The following is a 14358-nucleotide window of genomic DNA, read 5'->3' as shown; positions in this document are numbered from 1 at the left end:
TTTTCACTCACTCTTGTGTTACGTCCATTTACTGCAACACATTTTTTGCAAAAATAAAGCTGGATGCACGAAGCTGGAAGCTTTATTCTAATCTGTTTTATTTTTCTTTTCGGGCTCATCATTTTGAGTTGAACAAGCTGTGATAAATTGTTGATATGGCTATGGCGATATGTTTTAACTGGTGCTCACCTCAGTTAGGCATAGCAGCAGGCTCTACAAGACCGCTGGGTTACAGTAAATATATACCTGCCACCAGTGCCTGTCTGAAGACTAGGGATGAGTTTTAGTTAGCTCGATGATTTTACTGGTCAGTTTAGGATGGGGAGGCGCCGTTCTTTGTTTGCCATTTTTGCATAGCACGTTCTGTTTGAGTTTACCTCATTTTGATTATCTAGGTTTCTAGATCTGGCTGGTTATGGCTAGCGTTGTGGAGGAGCTTCTTCAGCATCCCTCTGACGACTTGCTGGAACAGTGAACCAAGGGGCAGCTGATTAAGATTGCTCAACATTTCTCTGTTGAAGTGGAGCCCAAACGCACAAAGGACAACCTGAAGGGTATCATCAAGGCTAACTTGTAGGAATGTGGTGTGCTGATGGATGGAGGGGGTGAGACTGGTATAAGTATTTCTTATTTCTTCAGGTTTAAACTTTGACATCTTCCTCAGCAAAGCTAACGTTCTTCGTGTGAATAGAGACAGTGAGTGACCTCAGCAGAGGAGGAGGAGAAGGATAATACTGCTATCATGCTTATAAAACTGGATTTACTTTAATTCAGCTGTGTCAAAATATTTTTTAGGTGACACACCAACCATGACCCTCATTTCCTGGTATCTCTCCACTGTCAAGCAGACACAGTAACTTTATCATGAAGGTGCAGCGTTCTGATTTGAGAAGAGAGAAGCAGTTGATGTTGTTGTTTCTATGATAACGCCGACTGTGGGCAGGGATCAGCGTTGTTGATGGACACTCAGAGCACAAAGTAAAATCATTAAAAGTGAACGCACTCTCCTCGACAAGCCAGAGCATCGTCAGTGCTCTGACGAGAAGACAGGAGGGTGGAACAGGGCTCTTCAGGCTTCCCACAAGAACCTTGTACCATTAAACGTTCCCTTTTGGTGTTTTCTTTCATGAAATGAAATGAAATATTGAATTACTGACTGTTCGTTAAGTGCCAGGTGCGTGTTTTACTGTAGGTAACCCTGTGATTTCATTTATTTTTCACTTTTAGTTTTTATTTCAGAATTACAAAGACAAATATCACTCTGAGCTCTGGTTTTGTTCACATTTCTGCATTTAACAACCCTTTACTGGAGTTTATAGTAACATGTGGTTAAAAATTTTAAATGGCTGACGAGGGTTTTGTTATGCTCGTCTTTTGCAGAACTGTGCTGCTCTGGATGGAGAACATAACAGTGGTAGCTCCTCTCAAACAGCCAATCGTGTTTGAGCTGGAGGGCTTCCACGTTCCGCCAGGCTACGGCTCTTTCCTGTTCATCCTGGCCCTGTTGAACTACATGGTGACGCTGCTGGGGAACGGCGTGGTGGCGTGCATCATTGTCATAGACAAGAACCTGCACAAACCCATGTTCGTCATGGTTTGTAACCTGGTGGTCTGCGATCTACTGGGCTCCACGGCCGTGCTGCCTCGCCTCATGATGCACTTCTTGACGGGGCAGAAGAAGATCGCCTACATCCCGGCCATCGCTCAGGCCTTCTCTGTGCACACGTACGGTGTCGCCGTGCAGACTATTCTGGGTGCGATGGCCTATGACAGGTATTGAAATGCGTCGGCACATGAAGAGAGTTAGTCACACATTCAAGCTGCTCTTTCACTGTTATACATAAATGGACACTCGGATGAAACATCTATTTTTACTGTTTTAAAAGGGGATTTCAGCTCCTCACTGTCACGTCAGACTGCATGTGTTTCTGTGTTATTGTTTTATTCTTAAAGTGTCTTGAAGTGTTATGAAATATTATTAATGGGTTGTGGAAGGACCTTCAGGTCACCCCCTTGCTATCTTTCCAAGTCTTGAGTCCAGGTAGGTTGTTTTTATAGAAACCTTGAGTTGAAAGAGAATCAGTTCAAATGATCTCTTAGGGAGCATCTTTATTAATGAGTTGTGTCTTTTATCCTAAAGAATTCCTTAATGCTTTGCACAAAATACACAAAAAATAGTCAATATGCCACTGATGACCTTATCGTATAACACCCTCCTCCAGTGGTTGGGCCAGTGGAGGATGGTATTGATTTTGCAGCCATAAATTATAATTGGGTTTTATTTGTTTGTGTATGAAAAAAAAAACCTAAATAAGAGCAACTTTAGGATATTTTTACAGAAACAGATGCAAGCAGTTTCAGATGCTGAGATCTTTTAAAAATCTATATTTAACTGAACAGAGCTAAGGATGTTATTTCATGTCTTTAACCCTCTCTGCAGGTACGTTGCCGTGTGCGAACCCCTCAGGTATCCAGCCATCATGACGACGGCTCGGCTGCACTTCTGCTGCGCCCTGGCCTGGTTCGTCGCTCTGCTGTGCATCACTGTGCTCTTCGCCTTACACGCGAACGTCTCGCTGTGTGGGAACACCATCAGACATGTCTACTGCAGCAACCGTAGTATCCTGAGCCTGGCCTGCACTCCCACCGCCATTAATAACATATACGGTCAGCTTCAGTATGTTGCTGAACATTTAAACAGATTCACAGTGTTGTCTTCGTATGTTATTAAGTAGAGTCAGATTATATATAATAGAATGCCCTTTTTTAATTTGAATAATTTAAATGATAGATCTTTGCAGCAATCACTCTTGCCAGAGGGCAAAATAAAGAAAATGATATTTACCTGAAAGGATAATTGTGATTTTTACATGTTTTCTAGGTCTGTCCATGTCCTGGTCTGTGAGCACAGGCATCTTCCTCATCATTGCGTTTTCCTACTTCAGAATCCTGAATGCTTCTGTAAAACAAGGCAGAGGCGAGAGCATCATCCACAGCAAGGCCTTTCAAACATGTGCGCCGCACCTTGTGGTGTATGTGCTCTATGAAATAGCCTCAGTGGTCATCATTTTGAGTCTGAGGTTCCCCTCGGTCTCCCAGAATATCAAGAAGTTCTTCAGCATCCTTGTCATCATCATTCCGCCAGCCATCAACCCCGTTATCTACGGACTGGTCAGCAAAGAGCTACGTGCGAGCATCAGCAAGCGTTTTAGTGTACAAGTCCATCACAAAAAATAAGAGGGGTTTAGCGTCCTCACATCATTGTGTTCCCCATCATTTCCTGAGGAGCTGTAGCACGTCCCAGTATCAAACATTATTTTGATATTTTAGGCTTTACCTGTGGACTTCATTTTCTCAGGTGCAAACCATATAATCACAATGGTTATAATGGTTCCTTGGTTCAGGCCCAGGAACTTTGCTGCATGTCATCCACCCTTATTCTTTCCACATGTCTTCTGTCTGTATCTATTTCAACTATAAAATATGCTGTATGACATCTTTGTTTTTATTTCCCAGCCTAAGCACTGGCCATTTCAACCTATTAGATCTTCTTAGAATAATTAACAAAGCTGGAATTATAGTTATAATTAGTTATATTTGAAAAATAAAATGGCAACATGTTTTTCTAGAAGTTTTACTCTCTAAATAAAATATCAAAACTTTAGTTATTGTTGTTGTTTCAGTTAAATACAACTGTTTTATATGTTATTGTGACACATGTGAAATCAATAAATGAATCCCTTTACAAGAGAGCTGAATTGTTCATTTTATTGTGTTATCATGTGGGTAAAAAAGCAGGTAAAAACACACACTGTGTCAACCGGCTGATTGACTGTCGTTGTGATTATTGCTTAAGCCATGAGATGACAGAGCATCACTGTTGCTCTGGCTGGGCTTTGTTTTTTTTTAGCCTGGCTATGTTGCATTTATTTACAGTGGGGTTAACACTAACTACATGTTGGGTTATTCACATGGTTATGTTGGATGAGCTTTGTGCTGAAGCTATTTCTGAACTCCTGTAGCGTATTGGTAAAAGCAGTCACAGTACAGACACCACAGCCACATAAACGTAGGACTGGATTTCTTGTACTAGTATGGAGCTACGGCCAAGAAGAAGGAAAGAAGGAAAGAAACAGGACGAATGAGTCGGGGGGGTTTCTTTCTTGTTTTTGTGGCAACAAAAGAAAAATATGTTAAAATTTCAACAGTAAGATTGCTTATGTGAAAATAACTAAACTACCAAAAACTAAACTAAAACTAAACTAAAAACTGATCAGCTGAATTGAAAGTGGTGTGTTCACTATACCTGATGTGGTTTATCTGGCCTTGCTGGTGCACACCGTTCATCTACGCCCCCTCAATCAAGATTTGGTCCCATTTGGTTGACAAACATCATCATTCTTTATTTGTATGTGTCAGAATACCTGAACAATAAACAAGATTATATTTCTGATTGTTCTAGAAACCAGCCCTAACATATAATGTCTTCCTGTGCACTCTTGAATATTTAGTTTTTAATTGTAAAACTTTGTTGTGAACAGCAAACAAAAACAACTATAAACTGTTGCATGTTGGGAGCTCGGGGACTACACTGCCCCCTGATGGTCCACCAGTTTCATCACTGTGTGTTCCTGTTGCCACAGCAGCCAGTAATGAGTGTTAATGTTTCAGAAGCCGACCCGCCCAGGGTGTCCCCTGCCTTCGCCCGAGAGACGGCTGGGATAGGCTCCAGCCCCCCCCCCGTGACCCTGCAAAGGATTCAGCGGTGTATAGATAATGGATGGATGGATGTTTCAGAAGCAAAGGTGATCATTAATGAGGTCCACTGTGGGCTGCTTCCTAACAAAACACTTATCAACAGTTTCTGATGGTAATCGGCCCTCTGGGAGCAAAGAGAGAAGGCCACTAATAGATGTTTGTCAGAGATCAGAGGATAACACTGACTACAGGAGGCGGTAATGAAAGCTCCTGGGATCTGCAGGGACTCACATCACTGTCAATGCATGATGAACCTTTGGATGCTGATTTTCCAGCTACTATGCTTATATCACACTGTAGCAGAAAGGTCAGTGAGCACACACAAACCTTTGATTTTAATGACTCCATGACTTTTCCACTAGAAAACACATGGCCTTTTTGTTCAGGTTTCTTCTAACTTTGTGTCAGTTTGGGTAAAACCATCTCCTGTTTCAACATGACAATACGCCCATGCACGACTATGTGGTCTTTAAGAAATGGTTTTCCCAGTGCGGTGTGGGAGAACTGGACGGTCCTGCACAAAGCCACAACCTCAACCCATTCCAACACCTTTTGAATGAACTCGACTGCTGACTGTCAGCCAGGCTGCAAAATCTGGTGGAAAGCCTTCATGTTTTACACATGTCTGCAGGTCCAGAGACAGCTGATGGATAGATTGAGAAGGCAAAGCGAGAGAGACCCGGTCTGCAGGCTGGAGTGTCTTCAGAGAGAGAGCTCCCTGTCCGTCGCCCCCTGAACGCCTCACTGCAGCTTTTAATTCTATTAAAGTGCTGGTCAATGAGACACCTGGGAGCTCAGAGGCCTCCAGGACACTCATTACAGCACAGTAATAACACAGGTATACAGGAACCAACCCAACCCTAACCACTACTTGCCTGACCCTGTTCCTGTTCTCTTGAGTCCAAAATGTGTCCCGGTTTGACTCCACTTCATGATCATGCACATGCACGAGGAGAAGTCTGGAGGAAATAAGTGATTTTCACTCACTCTTATGCTACGTCCATTTACTGCAAAACATTTTTGCAAAAATAAAGCTGGATGCACGAAGCTGGAAGCTTTATTCTAATCTGTTTATTTTTTTCTTTTGGGGCTCATCATTTTGAGGTGAACAAGCTGTGATAAACTGTTTGATATGGCAATATTTTAACTGGTGCTCACCTCAGTTAGGCATAGCAGCAGGCTCTACAAGACCGCTGGGTTACAGTAAATATATACCTGCCACCAGTGCCTGTCTGAAGACTAGGGATGAGTTTTAGTTAGCTCGATGATTTTACTGGTCAGTTTAGTATGGGGAGGCGCCGTTCTTTGTTTGCCATTTTTGCATAGCACGTTCTGTTTGAGTTTACCTCATTTTGATTATCTAGGTTTCTAGATCTGGCTGGTTATGGCTAGCATTGTGGAGGAGCTTCTTCAGCATCCCTCTGACGACTTGCTGGAACAGTGAACCAAGGAGCAGCTGATTAAGATTGCTCAACATTTCTCTGTTGAAGTGGAGCCCAAACGCACAAAGGACAACCTGAAGGGTATCATCAAGGCTAACTTGTAGGAATGTGGTGTGCTGATGGATGGAGAGGGTGAGACTGGTATAAGTATTTCTTATACCAGGCTTGACATTTGAACAGCAGAAAGAATTACTGCTCTTGAAACTGGATCATGACAAAGAATGGGAAAAAATGAAATACAAAAAGGAACAGATGAAATTTGATTGGCACTACAAAAATTGGCATTATGACGTATGACGTAGAAACGTTCTGTTTAACCAAGTTGCCAATTCCAGATCTTGTCCTGATGAGGAATGAACCTTCAGAGGACTGTAAAGATGACAGACTTGTGAGCTAGTTCCCGAGGCCCATCGTCAGCGCTTTAAGAGCTGGCGAAAGTCTGGTAAACAGACACATGTGGAGTTTGCATGGGATTTGCTCATACATCTCAATTGCTGGTGCTCTTCATCTGGGATAAACACAGTTTGAAAATACAAGCATTACCTGATCCATCCACTTAGCAGGGGTTATTGCATTTCTTGGGGATGGCGGGTTATTATCGAGGGTTTTGTGCACTTTTGCCTCTCCATTGACTGAGTTGTTTGTAAGTAAGTATATTTGGTCTCCTCTTTGTCAGCAGGCATCTGACCAAGTGAAGTGTCTGTTGTCATCTGCTCGTGTGCTCGCAGCTCCTCGGCTGGACCAGCCTTTCCAGCTGCAAGTTGATGCACATGGGACTGAGGCAGTTTTGTTACAGATGAAAAAAAAAAAGCCTATTTGTCCAATTTTTCTGTACTCTTAAAAGTGCTTCCTCCGGATCCAAGGTTGCTGGGTCATGCAAATTGGGGGTTGGGGATGAATTGTGAGGTAATGGGAAATTTTCATTGGTTGTTGGTATATAACAGATTAGACAGGTGTTTGGTAAATGAAATTTAATGTTCGTCTTTTCATTGCAGGGTCGGAGGTGGGACATCGCCCTTGTGGAGGGGGATGCGACGGCCTCATGGCCTCTAAATTCTGATTGGTTGCCGGGATCTTGGAAGTGGCTCATCATGAGAGACGGTCAACACGAATTGGTGTGACTACTCCGTTATAAATAGAGCTCTGAACATTCACTCTCTCTTTCCTGTTTGAGTTGCTGGGTTCGTTTCACGTACATGTACACGTATATGTACATGTTACATTACAAACATTACTGATGAACTGACATACATAGTTAATTTAGTTTAATTAAATGAATTTATGTTTTCTAGTTTAAAGTCATGTGTGGTCTCCATCTTTTATCCGTCCTCTGAGCCAGGTTGTGACAACAGTGTATGTTATGGATATGACTGTGGTATTGGTTATATATTATACAGCAATAAAAGCATAAACCACATCATTATGTTATTAATGGATGATTTGAAGGAGTGACTGATGGAAAAATCTTCAATATTTACGATAATATGTTCACGAGCTACACATTCATTGAGTCATCAGGTTTAAACTTTGACATCTTCCTCAGCAAAGCTAACGTTCTTCGTGTGAATAGAGACAGTGAGTGACCTCAGCAGAGGAGGAGGAGAAGGATAATACTGCTATCATGCTTATAAAACTGGATTTACTTTAATTCAGCTGTGTCAAAATATTTTTTAGGTGACGCACCAACCATGAACCTCATTTCCTGGTATCTCTCCACTGTCAAGCAGACACAGTAACTTTATCATGAAGGTGCAGCGTTCTGATTTGAGAAGAGAGAAGCAGTTGATGTTGTTGTTTCTATGATAACGCCGACTGTGGGCAGGGATCAGCGTTGTTGATGGACACTCAGAGCACAAAGTAAAATCATTAAAAGTGAACGCACTCTCCTCGACAAGCCAGAGCATCGTCAGTGCTCTGACGAGAAGACAGGAGGGTGGAACAGGGCTCTTCAGGCTTCCCACAAGAACCTTGTACCATTAAACGTTCCCTTTTGGTGTTTTCTTTCATGAAATGAAATGAAATATTGAATTACTGACTGTTCGTTAAGTGCCAGGTGCGTGTTTTACTGTAGGTAACCCTGTGATTTCATTTATTTTTCACTTTTAGTTTTTATTTCAGAATTACAAAGACAAATATCACTCTGAGCTCTGGTTTTGTTCACATTTCTGCATTTAACAACCCTTTACTGGAGTTTATAGTAACATGTGGTTAAAAATTTTAAATGGCTGACGAGGGTTTTGTTATGCTCGTCTTTTGCAGAACTGTGCTGCTCTGGATGGAGAACATAACAGTGGTAGCTCCTCTCAAACAGCCAATCGTGTTTGAGCTGGAGGGCTTCCACGTTCCGCCAGGCTACGGCTCTTTCCTGTTCATCCTGGCCCTGTTGAACTACATGGTGACGCTGCTGGGGAACGGCGTGGTGGCGTGCATCATTGTCATAGACAAGAACCTGCACAAACCCATGTTCGTCATGGTTTGTAACCTGGTGGTCTGCGATCTACTGGGCTCCACGGCCGTGCTGCCTCGCCTCATGATGCACTTCTTGACGGGGCAGAAGAAGATCGCCTACATCCCGGCCATCGCTCAGGCCTTCTCTGTGCACACGTACGGTGTCGCCGTGCAGACTATTCTGGGTGCGATGGCCTATGACAGGTATTGAAATGCGTCGGCACATGAAGAGAGTTAGTCACACATTCAAGCTGCTCTTTCACTGTTATACATAAATGGACACTCGGATGAAACATCTATTTTTACTGTTTTAAAAGGGGATTTCAGCTCCTCACTGTCACGTCAGACTGCATGTGTTTCTGTGTTATTGTTTTATTCTTAAAGTGTCTTGAAGTGTTATGAAATATTATTAATGGGTTGTGGAAGGACCTTCAGGTCACCCCCTTGCTATCTTTCCAAGTCTTGAGTCCAGGTAGGTTGTTTTTATAGAAACCTTGAGTTGAAAGAGAATCAGTTCAAATGATCTCTTAGGGAGCATCTTTATTAATGAGTTGTGTCTTTTATCCTAAAGAATTCCTTAATGCTTTGCACAAAATACACAAAAAATAGTCAATATGCCACTGATGACCTTATCGTATAACACCCTCCTCCAGTGGTTGGGCCAGTGGAGGATGGTATTGATTTTGCAGCCATAAATTATAATTGGGTTTTATTTGTTTGTGTATGAAAAAAAAAACCTAAATAAGAGCAACTTTAGGATATTTTTACAGAAACAGATGCAAGCAGTTTCAGATGCTGAGATCTTTTAAAAATCTATATTTAACTGAACAGAGCTAAGGATGTTATTTCATGTCTTTAACCCTCTCTGCAGGTACGTTGCCGTGTGCGAACCGCTCAGGTATCCAGCCATCATGACGACGGCTCGGCTGCACTTCTGCTGCGCCCTGGCCTGGTTCGTCGCTCTGCTGTGCATCACTGTGCTCTTCGCCTTACACGCGAACGTCTCGCTGTGTGGGAACACCATCAGACATGTCTACTGCAGCAACCGTAGTATCCTGAGCCTGGCCTGCACTCCCACCGCCATTAATAACATATACGGTCAGCTTCAGTATGTTGCTGAACATTTAAACAGATTCACAGTGTTGTCTTCGTATGTTAAGTAGAGTCAGATTATATATAATAGAATGCCCTTTTTTAATTTGAATAATTTAAATGATAGATCTTTGCAGCAATCACTCTTGCCAGAGGGCAAAATAAAGAAAATGATATTTACCTGAAAGGATAATTGTGATTTTTACATGTTTTCTAGGTCTGTCCATGTCCTGGTCTGTGAGCACAGGCATCTTCCTCATCATTGCGTTTTCCTACTTCAGAATCCTGAATGCTTCTGTAAAACAAGGCAGAGGCGAGAGCATCATCCACAGCAAGGCCTTTCAAACATGTGCGCCGCACCTTGTGGTGTATGTGCTCTATGAAATAGCCTCAGTGGTCATCATTTTGAGTCTGAGGTTCCCCTCGGTCTCCCAGAATATCAAGAAGTTCTTCAGCATCCTTGTCATCATCATTCCGCCAGCCATCAACCCCGTTATCTACGGACTGGTCAGCAAAGAGCTACGTGCGAGCATCAGCAAGCGTTTTAGTGTACAAGTCCATCACAAAAAATAAGAGGGGTTTAGCGTCCTCACATCATTGTGTTCCCCATCATTTCCTGAGGAGCTGTAGCACGTCCCAGTATCAAACATTATTTTGATATTTTAGGCTTTACCTGTGGACTTCATTTTCTCAGGTGCAAACCATATAATCACAATGGTTATAATGGTTCCTTGGTTCAGGCCCAGGAACTTTGCTGCATGTCATCCACCCTTATTCTTTCCACATGTCTTCTGTCTGTATCTATTTCAACTATAAAATATGCTGTATGATATCTTTGTTTTTATTTCCCAGCCTAAGCACTGGCCATTTCAACCTATTAGATCTTCTTAGAATAATTAACAAAGCTGGAATTATAGTTATAATTAGTTATATTTGAAAAATAAAATGGCAACATGTTTTTCTAGAAGTTTTACTCTCTAAATAAAATATCAAAACTTTAGTTATTGTTGTTGTTTCAGTTAAATACAACTGTTTTATATGTTATTGTGACACATGTGAAATCAATAAATGAATCCCTTTACAAGAGAGCTGAATTGTTCATTTTATTGTGTTATCATGTGGTGAATAAAGGTGAATATTTAGCAAATAAAGAATGTTCTTAACCAGCTGAAGTTTGAGTGAAAATCAGCTTCTGGACACAATCAGAGAAGGGAAGTTTGACGTCTGACTGATTTGTAATCTGTAAATATTTTAGGTGCGACAGGGAGGAGGCCATTGCTCTAATACACCTGTCTGTCTTACCAAACTTTATTGATGTGAGTAAGTTTAAAATACTATAATTGTGTCGCTCCTCATGATTCTTCCATTCCGAGTAGAAATATCTTAATTTGGACATTTTTTCCTGACTCTGCGCTTCTGGAGATAATCCTGTGCAGATGATGAAATTGGCAGGGACTGCGGGCCACTTTAACTTCACTATCACAGATTACAGTCGATCACCCGTTTCACAGTCACCAGTAGTGCTGGTTGAGTATTAGTAGTAGTATTGGCTGAGTATTGGCAAGATGTGAAGTCATGAGGCAACAATTCAGGATCTTACAAAAAAATTAAACTGTAGTCTGTTATCTTTAAAGTATTTTTAAACTCATTCTATTATTAGAGCGTATATATGACCGACTGAGTAATAACCTGAACATCTGGGAGGAACTTAGAGAGTAGTAGTAGTTATAATTCAACTACAGGTTACTTATTCTCTTACTTTTACAGAGCACAGCATGTCCATAAAAGTGAGCAAAGATCTGGACGCGTCAGGGAAGATGAAGTGATGACGTCTGCATCCCTTCAATCTGATGTGATTTTATTTCTCTATGCTGTATAATTTGGGGTAGTTAAAATAACTGTGGTGTAAATCTGCCTGTTTACTTCAGAACAATGGTCAGCAAACTCACCGGATGCTTGTTTATGGCCTTGTAGGATTTACTCAGTCACAATGTCAATCATGTTTCAACGCAGCCACATGTTTCTATAATTTTAGCCAGCTTGTGTAATTATGCTATTCAGCGCTATATGACGAGCGCTTTATGTCGGTCAGTGTGAATGCAAACACACTGGCAGGAGGGACAGCAGGCTCAGGTTGTAGCTGTGGCAGCCTGTGAGAGCCGGCTGCAGACTGTCTGCACTCGCTGGCCTACATTATATAAATGAAAACACAAAAGGGCAAGTAAATCAAACAGTTACTTACTTGGTTATTTATGAATTACTGAAAGGATATGTACACATCACTTACACACTATGCTTTAATTGTGACTTTTAGAGAAGCTACTGCAGAGTGAAACACCTGGTAGGAGAGGGGGGTTATGAACATGGACGGCAGAGATAATATAAATGTACTGGAGCAATTTTCTGTCCTTCTTGGTTGAGCTAATTCTTGGCAGATTTGTCATTTTCCCCTCCATATGATACACTGAAATGCATGCAGCATATTTTACAAAAAGCATGACTTTGACCAGCTTTGCTTTATATTAAGTTTGGGTACGCCTTGTACTGTTTAAGTGAATGACTCCTCATCAACAGATGTCAGAGCAACCATTAAACTTTGTGTGCATAATTTTAAGTTTAAAATCAACACAATTTATCTCCTATTTTATTTCTTATGATAAACAGAACATGCAAATGTATTATAAGACCACGAGAAGCCGATGATGAGCTAATAATTCCCCAAAACACTTAATAGCTTATAACGTAAACGTACTTTACTTCCTTGCTGTCTTTTAACGTGGACTCTTATTGAACACACATGGAATCTGGAATAACAGAGTCCAGAACTCAGTTCGCATTGGCAAGTCAAAAGCGATTTGGCTTTTCATTATTTTTGACAATTTCCATTTTTAACAAAGCTTTCTACTTGCGTTTCTCATTGTCCAGGATATTGTGACTTTTTCTCATGCAGCTATCAGTGTGAAAATGTCACCAAACCTACTTATTGCACAAATTTTCACATTTGAAAAACAAAAACAAACAACCTCAGAATTAAATTGTCGGCTTAACTTTTCTAAGATGAAATATGTTTGACAAACACCTATTTATTTCTTGGGACTGCAGCCCGTAGATAACAGGGTTGAGGCTGCCGGGAACAACATTAAAGAGAATGGCTGAAATCTTCCTGTACTCTGCATACTGGGGGAAGCGATGGAGGGCGATGAGGATCATCCCACTGATTAACATAATCAGATACAAGCACAGGTGAGTGCTGCAGGTCTTCAAGGCTTTACGGTTCAAAGAGTTGCTCTTGCTTGTCAGACAGGCAGCTGTGATTTTAGAATATGTGAGGATTATACTGCCGATAGAGGATGAGAGCAGGACCACAGTGAAAGTGAGGCCATAGACATTATTGATGAACACACTCTCACAGGAGAGTTTAAAGAGTGAGGCGTTATCACAGTAAGGATTCATGATCATAGTCCTGCATCGGTTCAGCCGTACGGTCAGACCGAGCAGAATCCCAACCAAAACAAAGGCCACTCCCCAGGCAGACGCTGTCAGCTTGATCACCATCTTGTCATTCATTATGGTTGAGTAGCGCAGAGGATTGCAGATGGCCACATATCTGTCAAAGGCCATAGTCATGAGCACCGTGTGTGCGTTGGTGCTGAACATGTGTGTTGTAAAAGCTTGCATCACGCACTCATAGTAGTGAATGAGGCGCTCAGAGGGAGGCACCAGGATGTCTGCGAGCACCCGGGGAACCAGGAGAGAGTTTCCTATAACATCGTTTATGGACAGGTTACAGAAGAGGAGATACATCGGCTGGTGGAGGCACCTGTCGCTCCATATCAAGAGCACAATGCCCACGTTGGCAATGAAGATGAACACGTAGGCCAGGAGCAGGGATAAAAAGATGGGGTACTTGTTAGTCTTGGTGATCCTTAACCCCTCGAGTTGAAGAGTGAGACTGTTGTACGTATAGTTTTCCATCTGAGCCCGTCTGAAAGGAAGCCAGAAGAGAGAAAAGAGGAAAAGCATGAATAACATACAAGCTGTCATGAAACAGAAACTGATCATCAAATGAAGGTTCTTTTCATATTCTTACTAAAATTAAAGTAAACAAGTGCTAAACGAGTAGTGTCTATACTCAAAAGTAATATCTGGTATATTTTTCAATCGGTTTCTTGTCATTATGTTCACGTCACTTCACTGAGCAGCATCTGAAGAAAGAAGCATCTTACTGGGTTTAGGTCAGTAAAATGTTGAAGATTACCTTTCTGTCGCCTTTCAGTCATGAGACAGTTTAATCATGTGTGCCAGGTTTTATAAACATCACTGTCCTCATGGGAAACCTTTACCATTGGCTAAGAAAACATTATGTAATGTGTATGAGTAATGGAAACTGTGAACAAAGTCATTGGCTGAAAAAACATGTGAGGACACCTTGCTTTTGTTTGCCCAGGAGCAGTGAATCTGAAACTGGAGACACTGACGGCAGATATTACTATTCTACAGCAATCTTATGTTTTTCACAGTTTCCAAGTTTCAAGTTTTCTCTCCGATTAAAGTCAAAACACTTGAAAAGAACTTTTACCACTTCAGTCTTCATTGTTATAAAGATGTGTTGAACCTG

The 14358-nt window shown here is 41.6% G+C and overlaps 1 protein-coding gene across 1 annotated transcript; it reads right to left on the bottom strand.

Annotated features, from left to right (window-relative positions):
* Positions 1–12770: 12770 nt before the first annotated feature.
* Positions 12771–13715, bottom strand: LOC121617646 (putative olfactory receptor 52L2). The gene has a single exon (XM_041952846.1). The coding sequence runs from the start codon at positions 13713–13715 to the stop codon at positions 12771–12773; it is 945 nt and encodes a 314-aa protein (XP_041808780.1).
* Between the last annotated feature and the right edge of the window lie 643 nt (positions 13716–14358).

This window comes from Chelmon rostratus, chromosome 14 (genome assembly GCF_017976325.1).
Source record: "Chelmon rostratus isolate fCheRos1 chromosome 14, fCheRos1.pri, whole genome shotgun sequence".
NCBI classification, from domain to species: domain Eukaryota; kingdom Metazoa; phylum Chordata; class Actinopteri; order Chaetodontiformes; family Chaetodontidae; genus Chelmon; species Chelmon rostratus.
Note: the sequence above shows the minus strand (reverse complement) of the source record. Positions and strands in the feature narration are given on the sequence as shown.

Bases quoted from the DNA above. Each gene is read 5' to 3' on its own strand.
- LOC121617646 (XM_041952846.1), bottom strand. From the start codon at position 13,715: ATGGAAAACTATACGTACAACAGTCTCACTCTTCAACTCGAGGGGTTA.